At 33.0% G+C, this 15,268-nt stretch overlaps 1 protein-coding gene across 15 annotated transcripts in view; it reads right to left on the bottom strand.

The window, feature by feature from the left end:
• Window positions 1-15,268, bottom strand: part of LOC112204985 (solute carrier organic anion transporter family member 1B3-like) — a 112,462-nt gene that overhangs the window by 63,195 nt on the left and 33,999 nt on the right. For 14 of the 15 annotated variants that reach the window (XR_008538257.2, XR_008538259.2, XR_008538258.2 and 11 more), the window contains 5 exons: window positions 8,211-8,352; window positions 4,805-4,937; window positions 2,236-2,357; window positions 830-976; window positions 534-632 (listed from right to left, as the gene is read on the bottom strand). Coding sequence is in view for 11 of the 15 variants with exons in the window: in XM_054663104.2 (XP_054519079.2) it covers window positions 534-632; window positions 830-976; window positions 2,236-2,357; window positions 4,805-4,937; window positions 8,211-8,352 (643 nt within the window). In the remaining 4 variants the exon portion in view is untranslated. The remainder of the gene's footprint in view (window positions 1-533; window positions 633-829; window positions 977-2,235; window positions 2,358-4,804; window positions 4,938-8,210; window positions 8,353-15,268) is intronic. The other variant, XM_054663111.2, reaches the window with a different exon arrangement.

Genomic DNA, 15,268 nt, shown 5'->3' with positions numbered 1-15,268 from the left:
TTATGCATCCTCTCCTTCATTCATTTGTTCTATAAGCACTCATTAAATGTTCCCATAGGCCAAGCCCTCAGTGAGAACCAGGAAAAATGACCACAACCAAAGTGCACTGTGGCCTCTCTTAACCCACCCCTGCCGTAAGTCAATGCAGCAGCCACAAGGAGGCTTTCGCAAAGCAAACATCAACATCTGAGTTCTACACATCAACATCCAAGTCACCATCAACTGAAAAATAAAATTTACTTGACTGGGCCAGTCAGTTTTGGGAAAGGGACATTTCAAGTTTGGTTATTTTGGATCAAGTAATCTAAAATAAATTTGTTAAAAATCTCTTTTTATACTTAGTTGTAAAAGCAAAGTATAAATAGGAGCTAAATTTCTTTTTTATTCTGATTATTAATGGATTTATTTCCTACTTGTAACTCTTGAAAAATAGTAAACAAAGAACTATTGAAAGACTGAATTTAATTCTTTGGAAGAATGGTGTCCTGCACTTAAAAGACACTATCATGGTACCTTGTTCTAATTGTACTTACTCAGATCTACATATCCAATATCCACGTACATTTTAGCAAACAGAGATCCCAGTGCAAAGCCAATGACTGGACCAATCATTCCTATTGCATTCAAACTACCTGTAAGTATTACAAAACAGTTTAATCAGATGTCACAAATACTTGGTTTTCATTTAACATGCTTTTAAAAGTAATATTACACAATACACTTCTGCAAATATTTTTCTAATAGGTAAAAGAAAAAAATAATGACATTATTATTTCAAGGGTAGATCCAGGGAATGTAATCATGAAATTTAATATATTCTGTACGTTACCTAAATACAAGGAAGAATGTCCTTCTTTTGCAAAATCATCAATGTATGAAATCCCCAATGGTACTATGGGGGTTTCCCCTATGCCACGAAGCATATTCCCCATGAAGACATAGATCCACATGTGTGACCCAGATTCCTTTACACAATCTATCGAGACAAGAGAGTGTTTTACTTTAAACATTAATTTTAACATTCCTATTAGAAATTTAACTACTTTAAATCCTTCATTTTTCCATTTTTTGTTTGTTTCTTTCCTAATTACAAGTGATTCATATTCACTTTACAAAGTTTGAAAATAAGGAAGGGCACAAAGAAAACAAGTAAAAATTTTCTATAATTACACTACACACAGAAGATCATTGCAAATGTTATTCTAGATCTTCTGCACTTTTAGTGCACAAAATATGCATAATATTCATTATGTACATTACATATTTAAAAATCCAGGTTATTTTTAAGGTGCATATACAATTATCACTACATTGTCACAATTTCCCCATGTTGTCAAGAGTTCTTCTATATTAAAATTTTAATTACTGCATAGTAGTGTGTTGAATAATAGTTTCCTAATTTGGTTAAACAATCTCTTCTTTTGTTGTTACAAAATATTTTCTTTTATTCTGTTAAACATGGATGTCATGGCTGTGATTATGAAATGTCCTTGTGAACATTACTGATGATTTCCTTAAGATTAATCAAGAAAGTAGGCAAGTATATTTTTGTTCTTTAATATGTATTGAAAATTAATCTCCAGAAAGACTTTCAAATTTATACTCTCCCAGCAATACAGAAAACTTGAAATCATTTTTTTCCTCCACTTCATTTATTTTTATTAAATTTTGGGTTTAAAATTATACTTATTGTGTTTATAATAGTTACAAAGTCTTCAAATGCTATAACATTTTGCATCTTTATAAAGAGAAAGTTATATTATTCACATATTTCTACCACTTTCTGCTTTTTTATTTTAAATGTGTATGTTCTTTGCAAATTTCCTACTAAATTTGTTCTTTTTTCTTATCTACTTCTAAATGCCCTTGGTATACAATAATCCATTTGTACACTAGGAGATTTGTTCTAGGACAACTCATATGTACACAAATTTATGCAGACTCTCATTTGCCCTGTGGAAACCGCCTATAGAAGTCAGACCTCCACATCGGTGGTGGGTTTCTCCTTCTGTTTGGTTGGACAAAAGCTGCATATAAGTGAACAGGTACAGTTCAAACCTGTGTTGTTTAAGAATCGACTGCATACATTAACAGTATGATTTTGTCTGTATGTAAGGGATAAATGTTCTTCCTATTTGTTCTTAAATCAATTTTGTTAAAGAATATCACAAACTTTATAGATGTGATTAAATCTATCAATCTAGAATTTGTTTTATTGTCACTATTAATTCTTACCTTTTTCTACTATCTCAGGTGATGTTCCATTGAATGATAAGGTTTGATTAATTAAACAGGTTGATAAACTTGATGTTGAATTTTCTGATGGATTAATATGGGTTTCTTTAGAATACCTATAACTATAATAGCAACATGAAATTGAACATTTTGCTTATCTATTGAATATTTTCAGTTTTCCCAGAAATACAGAGAAATTTTCTCCTTTATTTGAACCGCTGTCTTCTCCAAATTACCAGAATCTTGTTTGTCAACTTCCCAGTATGTATTTCAGAACAGGTGATGAGAGGGGGTGAAATGGGAGTGTCCACTAAGAAAGATACTTCAATACACCATGAACAAAGTGGGTTATCACCTTGCTTTTATCCTAAGAGTGCTTATAATCTGGTCAACATATGAAATATCATGGTTTCACCTGTTGTTTTTTTATCTGTTAACTATGTCTATTTATCCCTTTGAGTTACCGTCAAAGATGGTCAATCTGTCTGATTTTCTTTCATGTACACACACACACACACACACACACAAAGTGCTTGACTTTTCAAAACTCAATAAAAACAAATTTCTAATTCATTTCAACTTTATGAGGAAAAAATAAGAACAACGGAGATGGAGCTGGATCAGGGACAGATGCTGATGCTCAAAAATACTAACCGCTCTGTGAGTTCTAAGGACAACATATAGTGTGCCAGGCATTTTGCTCAACTTCAAAGAACAAGAAATAAAACATGAAGATCAAGAAATAAAACACACAGTGTTTGTACTTTGGAAATTTCACACTCTCTAAGATAAATGTATATGATCGAAGATACAGTAAATTTAATATACAAGGTCCTGGGTTGTCACACACCCACAAAAAAGAAATGATCAGGGGCTGGGCGCGGTGGCTCACGCCTGTAATCCCAGCACTTTGGGAGGTGGAGGCGGGCAGATCACGAGGTCAGGAGATCCAGACCACCCTGGCTAACACGGTGAAAACCCGTCTCTACTAAAAATACAAAAAATTAGCCGGGCGTGGTGGCAGGCGCCTGTAGTCCCAGCTACTTGGGAGGCTGAGGCAGGAGAATGTTATGAACCCGGGAGGCGGGGCTTGCAGTGAGCCGAGATCGCGCCACTGCACTCCAGCCTGGGCGACTAGTGAGACTCCGTCTCAAAAAAAAAAAAAAAAAAAAAAAACAGAAATGATCAGCTTTTCTTGGAGGTGAGGGTAGATCAAAGAAAACTTCACAATGTGAAGGACAGATTAAATGAATATTGAAGATGGGTAGAATTCAAATTGGTAGACAAAGGAAGAAAAGTATTCAAGTATGTAGAAATAACGGATGCAAAGATATGACATATTATGGCACATTAGAGAGCTGTAAGCCTAGAATGTGGTCCTCAAATGTGGGGAGCAATGGAAGATGAAGCTGGGGTAGTTGCATTTAAGGCATATTCTCCATAAAAATCATGAAGAATAAGATATTAAGAAGATTAGAGGGAATTATGGGACACAGAAATTATGGTGTCAGAAGCAAAGGAAAAAGATGGGCATGATGAAGAAGCCACAAAAATAGAAGAATGAATCAAGATTGTGGAATATGATGAGTATTAGAGCAGTACCATTAAGAAGAAAGTTCTTATAAGGGCCAAATGTAGGGGGGGGAAAAAAACAGAATTCATATGGTGACCAAAAGGCATGATTGCTGGATTTGGCATTAAGGAATTGGTGTCTCTAACAAACTGCTCATTGTCTCTCAGTATCCTTTCTTCTCTCCTTCCATAGTAACAGAAGTTGGGTTTTTTAGCTGGAAATATGGAAGCCTGGAATAAAGTATATTTTTCCAACATCTACATATCTATGTGTAAAACGTAACTGACTTCCCGTAAATGTGAAATCAGTGAAAGTGTTTTGCTTCTGAAAATGCTCCTGGAGCTCAGCCTGTGTGCACTCTTTGTTCTTGTTCTTCTCTTCTTCTATCCTGTTGCCTGGAAATACATTGCCACAATTTGTAAGAAGAGGACAAGGCCATGCAAGGCATAGCACTATGATGAAAAGTAGAATCATATCATCCTTGGACTAGTTACATTGAAAAAATGTAAAAAATAAACTTCTATCTTATTTAAGTTATTGCTATTTTCAGTTTTCTCATATGAGCTTCTTACTCTAATCATAACTACACTGTTACCTTAGAAAGAGCAGCTTCAGTGAAATGCTGATGGGAAAACCCGTACAGCAGCAGGTGAAGTTGTGAAGCCTTACTGAGGATAATCAAAATCTTACAGGCAAAAACATAAAATACATATGTTATACTAAAATTGGTAAATAAGATATTTATTTCATATAAAACTGTATACCTTATATATTATTCTTATTTAAAAGTTTATAAAAGCCATGATAAATAAAGAAATACATGATGAATAAAGCAATACATGAACTATTATATAGAAAATATACTCCATTTCTCTATGCATACCTATAGGTATTCCTCTCAAAAGGTAACTGCCCACTTAAAAGTATAAAAATGAAATTCTACTGCTAATTTACAAGTAGCTGATAATAAATGGCTCAGAGCTGTTTAACACTTACTATCCCATGAAGAAATGTGGTAAAGCTGTCAAAATACTTCCAGTTCCCATAAGGAGACAACCAATTCCAATTAACTTCGGTCTGTGTAGTTTAGATCCAAAGTAACTTACAAATACAATCACAAGCAAATTTCCTAGAAAAAAAACAAAATTATGTTGATATGACTTAGTGTAATTTTGTATCTAGTAGAACTGAATGCCCCAAATGAATGCAAATATGCCCAAGACATTGTACCTTCCCTCAAAGACCATGTAATTTAACTGTGAAGCTGAACTCTCCTACATTAAACCACTCATTGAAAAGTTGTATAGTATTAATAAGTAGAATAGGTTTTATATGCAAAGAAAGCACTTGGGTAATTTGGCTATATGAGAGAAGCAAAGTTTTTTTTGAAAATTTGGAGTTTACTGGATTGCATTGGAATGGAAAATGTCTTCCTAATCTGAGGGAAAGATAATCATTCATGCATATTTTAAACTTATTCTAGGCATTCTTTAAATTTATACTATGTACCTACCACAGTGCTCAGAGTCAGAAATATAAAAAAAAAAATCGTGGTACTTGTTCTCTGGAAACACACTAGTAATAAAATAAAACAGATGGATAGATGTGCTATTAGATTATGGAAATAGGGAGCTTAAATTAATTAGGGGCTTTGTGAAAGTTTCCTGGAGGATACATTATTTGAGATGTAATGTTGAGTATAAATTATTTAGATTAAAACGTGGAAGAAGAGCAATAAGAGTAGACCAATTCAGATTTATCTGTAGCCTTATATATAACATTGAACAGACAATAATCAAGAATTATTGAACACTGATGGAAAATAGTTTCACGAAAGAAAGCACCAGAATGGACCAGCAGATAAAGCAACACAAGAATAAATACTTAAACAATATTAAACTAAAAAGAGTAGAAACTTTTTAAAAAAAAAAATCCTGTTAGTATATTTAGAGGTAAAATGGCATGTTGCAGCCATAGAATCAGAACTGGCAGACTAAAAATAATAAGACAACAATAAAGTGTTGTTATAAATTTAAAATATAATAAAAAATTTACAAATTAGAACTTGATATAAAAGATGACATCACACATCAGAGAAAATTGATGAAACATAAAGAAAAGAGGTAGAAATTTAGAGGAAAAAATTTTAAAGGAAAAATATTCAGAAAATATATTATTTATCTCATACATGTTTCAGAAGAAAAGAAAGAATAAAATACAGGAAGAAACAAATAGGAAACAGAAAATAAAGTTTTTGTATTAGAGGAAGACGTAAGCTTTCATATGAAAGTTCCTACGTTTGTCCAGCAGAAATAACGTAGAAAGAGAGAGAGTCTCGGATACATGCTGGTAAATTTTTGCATATTTAAAGATAGAAAAGAGATGCATATCAGTGCATGAAAATTACAGTGGTAATAATTTCTCATATACAACATTGAATGTTATAAAACAGTAGATGAATATTTTTAATGTTTTGAGAAAAAGGGATTTGGAAATTTTAATTCCATACCCAGACAAATTATCAATTAAATATGATACTAAAATAAATATTCCAACAGGCAAGGGCTTAGAAAATATGCCACGTTTTCAATTCTTCCTAAAAAAAATAATTACAGTCATCCCTCGTGTCCACTGGTTATTGGTTCTAGGATGCTCTGTAGACACCAAGATTTGTGGATGCTCAAGTCCTTTAGGTAAAAAGGTGTACTATTGCCTGGATGTGGAGGGTCACATCTATAATCTCAGCACTCTGAAAGGCTGAGGCTAGCAGATCACTTGAGGCTAGGAGTTTGAGATCAGCCTGGCCAAATGGTGAAAACCCGTTCTCCACTTTAAAATACGAAAATTAGCCGGATGTGGTGGCACACGCCTCTAATCCCAGCTACTCGGGAGGCTGAGGCAGGAGAATTGCTTAAACCCAGGAGGTGGAGGTTGCTGTGAGATGACATGAGGGCACTGCACCAGCATGGGCGACAGAGGTAGACTCTGCCTTGAAAAACAAAAACAAACAAACAAAAGATGTAGTATTTCATAAAACCTATCAACATCCTCCTGTATGCTTTATATCATCTCTAGATAACTTCTAATACTTCTAATACAATGTAAATACTACGTAAATAGTTGCTATTCTATGTTGTTTTTATTCGTATCATTTTTATTAATATATGGCCATTTTTAAGTTTTATATTTTTTGAATGTGACTTGCATCCGTGGGTGTGGAACCTGTGGATACAGAGGGTCATCTATTCATGAAGGTATACTCCAGAAAGAGTAAAGATGAGATTTGCAGTCACAGGATTCAAGAAATAGAGGTAAGAAACCAAACTGATAATGATGTTCAAATAATTGCTGTTAAATCGTTGCAAAGTTTAACAAAAATATTAAGGATTAATTTCATAATAAAAATAGACATACAGTGAATTAAACGTTAAAACTAATAACATTCCAATTCTAAAATTCTAGATGATTTCATTGAGCCTGGGAGGTAAACAAGTGAAGGACATGTAGAGTGTCATATCTTTGAATCACAAATATTCTGAATTTATATAAAGAGATAAATCTTCCTTTGACAATTACATTTTAGTCATTAGTTAAGCATTGTGTAAATACAGTTAGAATAGAAACATGAATTGTAGAAAATATTTGCAGTCTATATAATAGACAATTTGGTGGTCCCTCCAAATAATTAGAAAGTGAAAAGAAAAAGGGAAAATTAGCAGAGGCTATGAGCTAGCAGTTCGTAAAATAAGAAAAATTTAAATTTTTCTCTGAAAAATTATTATAGTGAAAATATATTATTTTCAATTATTATATAATATTTTCAATTATTATATAAAATCTCACTATTGTTGGAGAAATCCAAATTAAAATGATTACATCAAAGCAGTATCTTCAATGTTCAAAAAAAAAAAAAGACTTTAAACCCCCAACGTTGTACACAGTTAAACAGTAGAATCTAGTGTAGGTTGCTCCTATGCAGTCCCTCCACCTAAAACCATAAGAATTATAGTCCTCCCTCAACCTTTCTTCACACTGGGGCACCTTGAGACAAGGGAGATAAAGTTTCCTAAAAAGTTAATTTGCAAACCATGAGTTTGTGTAGGACCAGAGTTTTTCACCATCCTCACTATAGACATTTTGGGAAGGACACTTCTTTGTTGGTAAGTCTGTCTTGTGCATTGCCCAGTGTTTAGCAGCATACCTGACCTCTACCCCTAGGTACCAGTGGCATCCTCCCTGCCCCAGCCCATTTATAGCAACAAAAATATCCTAACATATTGCCAAATTGCCCATGAGAGACAAATTTACACCTAGTCCAGACCCAGTGATATAAAGCATGCATGAACAGTTTGTTTTTCAACTTATGCAAGTATGGTTATCAAATAGAAAAACTAAAAGTTACCAATTTCAAAGCTTCCATCAATTAAACCAGCAAGAGAAGAGGATATGTCAAATCTCCTTTCTATTTGAGTGATGGAAATTTTCATAATGATTCCACCTAGTGCTTTAGCAATATAGCTGAATGACAGGGCTGCCAAGAACATCTAAAAACAATAGAATAAAAAATGAAAATTGGTTAATCAAAGAACTATATAATGTTTATAGGTACATGGAACTAAAACAGTTTTTCTTCTTTACTCGAAAACATTATCATAAAAAAATACCCATTTTTCCCTATACAAGTTGAAACTTCTCAGCCCTATAATACTATCATCAGTACACTACTAAAGCATGATTTTCTAACTTGGTTACAACATTCCATTGCTAGAGGAGTATAGTTAAGGTTGCTATTTTTAAACTAATTTCATTAACTGATTTATAGGAAGCTAGATACTGTTCTCAGATGGCCATGATGGTGAGCTATTTTCTTTATTTCCATGTGAATAGCCCTGGCTAACTGGGAGGGGAATGGCAGTGCATGCAGGAGTAGCACTTTCAGGAAGCCAGCTGAAAAATAGAACTTTGTGGAGGCAAAGAGGAATTTTATGACCAACACAAGTGACTGTATCAAGACAGACAAAGGTATCCGATGCAAAAAGGAACCTAAAGAGAGCAGGTATGTCCATAATTATATCAGAAAAACTAGATTTTATGACAAAATCTGTCTCAGGAGACAAAGGACATTATAGCAGCATAAAATTATCAATTCACCAGGAAGAGCCAACAATTATAAATAGATCTGCACCTAAAACTAAAGCAATGAGATATATGAAACAAACATAGATACAACTGAAGGAAAAATGGACAGTAACATAATAATAATAATAATAATGATACTTCAATATCCTGCATTCATTCATATACACAACAACCAGGGAGACTATCATAGGAATCAAATGACTTGAACATGATAGACCAATTAACCTAACAGACAAATAGAGCACTCTCTATCAAATAACAACAGAATACATCTTTTCTCCAGCAGAAATGGAACATTCTCCAAGATAGACCACCGTGGCCCACACAACAAATCTTAACAAATTAAAAATGTTGTAATTATATTAAGTATCTTTTCTCCTACAGTGCAATGAAACTAGTATGTAAAAGCAGGAATAAAACAAGAAAATCCACAGATACGTGAAATTAAAAAATTCTTTCTTACACAACCAATGGGTCAAAGGAGGAATAACAAGAATTAATAAAATATCTGAGGAAAAATGAAAATGAAAACACAAGAAACCAAAACTTATGTGATGCAGTGGAAGCAGCACTAAAGGGAAAGTTTATAAATTGATATTAAGGAAAGAAAAATCTCAAATAACATAACTGTATCCATCAAGGAACCAGGAAAACAAAAACAAACCTGAAATTAAGAGACGAAGAAAATATTACACATTAGAGTAGAAAAAATAAAATAGAAAATAAACAAAAACAACAGAAAAAAATTAATGAACCCAAGTTGGTCTTTTGAATATATCAACAAAACTGAGAGACCTTTAGCTAAAATAAAAAAGAGAGAGAGACTTAAATAGCTAAAATTAGAACTGAAAGAGCAGGCATTACAACGGCTGTCTCAGAAATTAAAAAGAATTATAAGAGATGACTATGAACAATTATAAGCCAACAAACTGGAAAACATAGAATAAATGAATACATTCCTAGAAACATACAACCTACTAAAATTGAATTATGATTCAATTTTAAAAATCTGAACAGAACTATAATTAGGACATTGAAGCAGTATCAAATACTTCCAAAAAAGATAAAACCAGTAACCAATGTCTTCACTAGAGAATTTTACCAAACTCCTAAAGAATAAGTAACACCAATACTTTTGAAAGAAACTCCAAAATTCACTTAATGTGGCCAGAATTACCCTAATACCAAAATAACATAAAGACAGAAAAAAAAGAAAACTACGGAAAAATATTCCTGGTGAATATTGATACAAAAATCCTAAATGTAATACTAGCAGACTGAATTCAACAGCATATTTTTTAAAATCACATCATGATCCAGCAAAATATATACCTGGAATACAAGGATGATTTAACATACAAAATTAAATCAGCATAATACATCACATTCACAAAATGAAGGACAAAACCACATGATCATCTCAATTAATGCAGAAAAAACATTTGACAAGATGCCCACTCCTAACATTAATATTAATTCAACCTACTGCTGGAAGTTCTAGGAAAAGAAATTAAACAAGAAAAAGAAATAAAATGCATTCAGATTGGAAAAGAAAGAAAATTATCTCTGTTCACAGATGACATCATCTTATATGTAAAGATTCTACCAAAAAAAATTTAGAAAAAATAAACACATTTAGCAAAGTTGCAGGACACAAATCAACATTCAAAATTAAGAAGTGTTTCTATGCACTACCAATGAACATTTCAAAAGGAAATTAAGAAAATCTCACTAGATCATAAAAAAGATAAAACACTTAGGAATAAACTTAAATGACAAAGTGAAGATTTTTACACTGAAACCTATTAAATATTACCAAAATAAATAAAATGCAAATAAATGGGAAACATTCAATTCTCATAGATTGGAAGATTTAGTATTGTTAAAACATCCATACTATCCAAACTCATCTACAGATTTTAATTTCAATGCCATTTAATTTTTTAAATTTTGAATTTTTACAGAGTCTTGCTCTGTTGCCCAGTCTGGAGTACAATGGAGTGATCATGGCTCACTGCAGTCCCAACCTCCTGGGCTCTATCAATCCTCCCACCTCAGCCTCCTCAATAGCTGGTACTACAGCTGTGCACCACTATGCCTAACTAATTATTTTTTTTTTAAAGATGTGGCGTCTTGCCGTGTTGCTTGGACTAGAGCTAGTCTCAAACTTCTGGCCTCAAGTGATCCTCCAGCCTCAGACTTCCAAAGCCCTGGGGATACAGGTATGAACCACCATTCCTAGCCAGCATTTGTATAGAAATAGAAAAAACAAATATAAAATTTACAGAGAATCCAAAGGCACCCTGCGTAGCCAAAATAATCTTGAAGAATAACACAGCTGGATGCTTCATATTTCCTGTTTTCAAAATATACTGCAGAGCAACTGTAATTAAGATGGTGTGTACTGAAATAAAGATAGTCATATAAAACAATGGAATAGAATAGAGTTCAGAAATGAACTGTTGCCTATATGGACAAGTGATTTTCAACAAGGGTGCCAACACTGCGTGATAGGGAAAGAACAGTCTCTTCAACAATTGATGTTGAGAAAACTGGATATCCACATACAAAGGAATGAAGTTGACCCATTGTCTTACACCATATGCGAAAACTAACTCAAAATGGATTAAATGCCTAAATGTAAGACCTTACACTCTTAGAAGAAAATACAGAGAAAATGCTTCAGAACATTCGATTTGACAATAATTTCTTGAGTATGACACCCAAAGCACAGGCAACAAAATAAAAAATAGACAAATGTGACTACATCAAACTTAAAGACCTCTGCACATAAAAAGAAACAACAAGATGAAAATTTAACCTATAGAATGGCAGAAAATAATTGCAAATCCTATATTTAATAAGGAGCTAATACCCAGAATATATAAGTAACTTCTGCAACTTAACAACAACAAAAAACAAATAATGCAACTAAAAAATGGACAAAGGACTTGAATAAACATTTCTCCAAACAAGATGTATAAATGGCCAATAAACATATGAAAAAATGCTCAACATCACTAATCATAAGGGAAATGTAAATCAAAACTACCATGAGCTATCACCCCACGCTCATAAGAATACTCACTATTCAAAGAAAAAGAACAAATGTTAATAAGTATGTGAAAAAGTTGGATCCACTGTGTTTGTTGTTTGAAATGTAAAATAGTGCTGCCATCATGAAAACTAGTTTGGAGTTTTCACAAAAAAGTTACAAGCAGAATTACCACAGAAGCCATCGATCCTTCTTCTGTGTATATATTCAAAGAAATTCAAACTGGGATCTTGAAGAGATTTTCACACACCCATGTTCATCACAGCATTATTTACAATAGCCAAGAGGTAGAAGCAACTAAAATGTTCATTGACAAACGAATAGATAAATAAAATATGATAATACAAATCAAAACCACAATGAGATATCATCTCATGCTAGTCAGAATGGCTATTATTAACAAGTCAAAAAATAACAGAAAATGGTGAAGTTGTGAAGAAAAGGGAACACTTATACCTTGATGGTGGGAGTGTAAATTAGCTCAACCATTGTGAAAAGCACTTTGGCAATTTCTCAAAGAACTTAAAATAGAATTATCATTCAACCCAGCAATTGTATTCCAGCAACATGGATGAAGCTGGTGGCCATTATCCTAAGCAAACTAACACAGGAACAGAAAATCAAATATTGCACATTCTCACTTATAAGTGTGAACAAAAAATTAAGTACATATGGATACAAAGAAGGGAACAATAGACATTGTGGCTACCTGAGGGTGGAGGTTAGGAGAATACAGCGAATAGAAAAACTACCTATCAAGTACTAAGCTTATTACTTGGCTGATAAAATAATCTGTACATCGGCTGGGCATGGTGGCTTACGCCTATATTCCCAGCGCTTTGGGAGGCCGAGGCGGGTGGATCACGAGGTCAGGAGATCGAGACCATCCTGGCTAACGCGGTGAAACCTCATCTCTACTAAGAATACAAAAAAAAATTAGCCGGGAGTGGTGGTGGGTGCCTGCAGTCCCAGCTACTCAGGAGGCTGAGGCAGGAGAATGGCGTGAACCCGGGAGGCAGAGCTTGCAGTGAGCCGAGATTGCGCCATGGCACTCCAGCCTTGGCGACAGAGCGAGACTCCGTCTCAAAAATAAATAAATAAATAAATAAATAAATAAATAAAATAATAATAATAAAAATAATCTGTACATCAAACATCTGCAACACACAATTTACCTATATAACTAACTGGTACATGTACCCCTGAAGTTAAAACAAAAGTTTTAAAAATTTTTTCCAACTTTGTTATTTTTTCAATATTATTTTGTTTATTTGGGGACCCTTGCCATTTCATATGACTTTCAGTATGGATTTTTCCATGTCTGCAAGAAAAAAAAAAAAAAGGCTGTTGGGATTTAGATAGAATGTGCGGTAAATCTGTAGAGAAATCTGGGTAGCACTGTCATTTCAAAAATACTAAATTTTATAATCTATAAACACTGGATGTTTTTCCATTTATCTAGGTCTTTAATTTTTTAAGCAATGTTTTATAGTTTACAGTGTGTGATTTTTTTTAACCTTTTTGTTTAAATTTGTTCCTATATATATTTTTGAGATGCTATGATAAATGGATTTACTCCTTTAATTATTTTTCAATGCTTATTCCTGGTGTACAGAAACACAAGTAATGTATGTGTGTGTGTGTGTGTGTGTGTGATTTTCTACTATGTAATTTTTCTTTAATTATTTATTAGCTCTAGTAGATTTCTTGTGGATTCTTTGGGCTTCTCTTTACATATAATTATGTTATCTGTAAATAAAGACAGTTTTCCTTCTTTCTAATTTGAATGCCTTTTGTTTCTTTTTCTTGTCTAATGGATCTGGCTAGAACTTCTAGAACAATCTTGAATAGCATTAGTAAAAATGAATATTCTTGTATTGTTTTTAATTACAGGGACAAAACTTTCAGTCTTTCAATATCAAATATGATGCCAGCTGAAGATTTTTCATAAATGCCCTTATCATGTTGAGAGAGATCCCTTATATTACTAGTTTTCTGGGTGTTTGTGCTGAGAAAGGGTGTTGGATTTTTGTCAAATGCATCTAGTAAGATGGTCATGTGGCTTTTTTCTTTGCTTAATATATTGCATTCCTTTGAGTTTCATGTATTTAATCATGCTTAAATTTCCAGGATGAATCCATCTTTGTTATGGTGTACAATCTTTTAAATGTGCTGTTGGAATTAATTGGCTAGTATTTTCTTGAACATTTTAATATACTTAATAGACTTTATTTTTTAGAGCAATTTAGATTTACAAAAAAAAAATTTGACCATAAATTACAGAGAGCTTCCACATATTCCCTCTATCCACACACAGTTTCCCCTACTATTATGTTTACCTTCTATTGGTGTGGTACATTTGTTTACACTGATGAACCAATTTGGATGCATTATTACATTAGGGTTCACTTGGTGTGTTGTACAGTCTATCGATTTTGATAAATGTATATTGATAGGTCTTCTTCATTACTGTATCATAAAGAATAGTCTCCCTTACCTAAAAATCCTCTGCACTGTTTCTTTCTTTCTTCCTCTCTTCCTCAAACACTTGGCAACTACTGAACACATTCCTTTCTTTAGATTTTTCTTCCCCAGAATCTCATATATTTGAAATCTTACAATATATAACATTTTAAGATTTGCTTCTTTGCTTACAGTTATGTTTTGGATGTCTTTCCATGTATTTTTATGACTTGATGTTCCATTTCTTTTTAATCACTAAAAAAAATTACATTGTTTGACTGTATCACAGTTTGTTTACCTATTCACCTATTGAAAGATATCTTGGTTGCTTTTAAGTCATGACAATCATGAATAAAGCTGCTATAACACTTGTGTGCAGGCTTTTATGTGGATATAAGTTTTCAAGTCATTTGGGTAAATACTAAGGTCTATGACTGCAGGATTGTACAGTAAGCCTGTCTTTAGATTCATAAGAAACTATCAGATTGTTTTACAAAGTGGCTCTACCATTTTGCATTCCTACCAGCAATAAATGAGAATTCTGGTTGCTCCTCATATTTGCCAGCATTTGGCATTTTTTGTGTTTGGAATGTTACTCACTCTAATAAGTATGTAATGAAAGCTCATTGTTTGAATTGGCAATTCACTATTGACATATTATGTTGAACATGTTTTCATATGGTTGTTTACCATCTGTATATGCCCATCAGTAAGGTATCTGTTCAGATCTTTTTCCCATTTTATAATTGGCTGTTTTCTTATCATTGAGTTTTAAGTGTTCTTTGTAGATTTTGAATATCAGC

The sequence above is a fragment of the Pan troglodytes genome, chromosome 10 (assembly GCF_028858775.2).
Source record: "Pan troglodytes isolate AG18354 chromosome 10, NHGRI_mPanTro3-v2.0_pri, whole genome shotgun sequence".
NCBI classification, from domain to species: Eukaryota; Metazoa; Chordata; class Mammalia; order Primates; family Hominidae; genus Pan; species Pan troglodytes.
The sequence above is the reverse complement of the archived record's forward strand: the minus strand, read 5'-3'. Positions and strand labels throughout refer to the sequence as shown.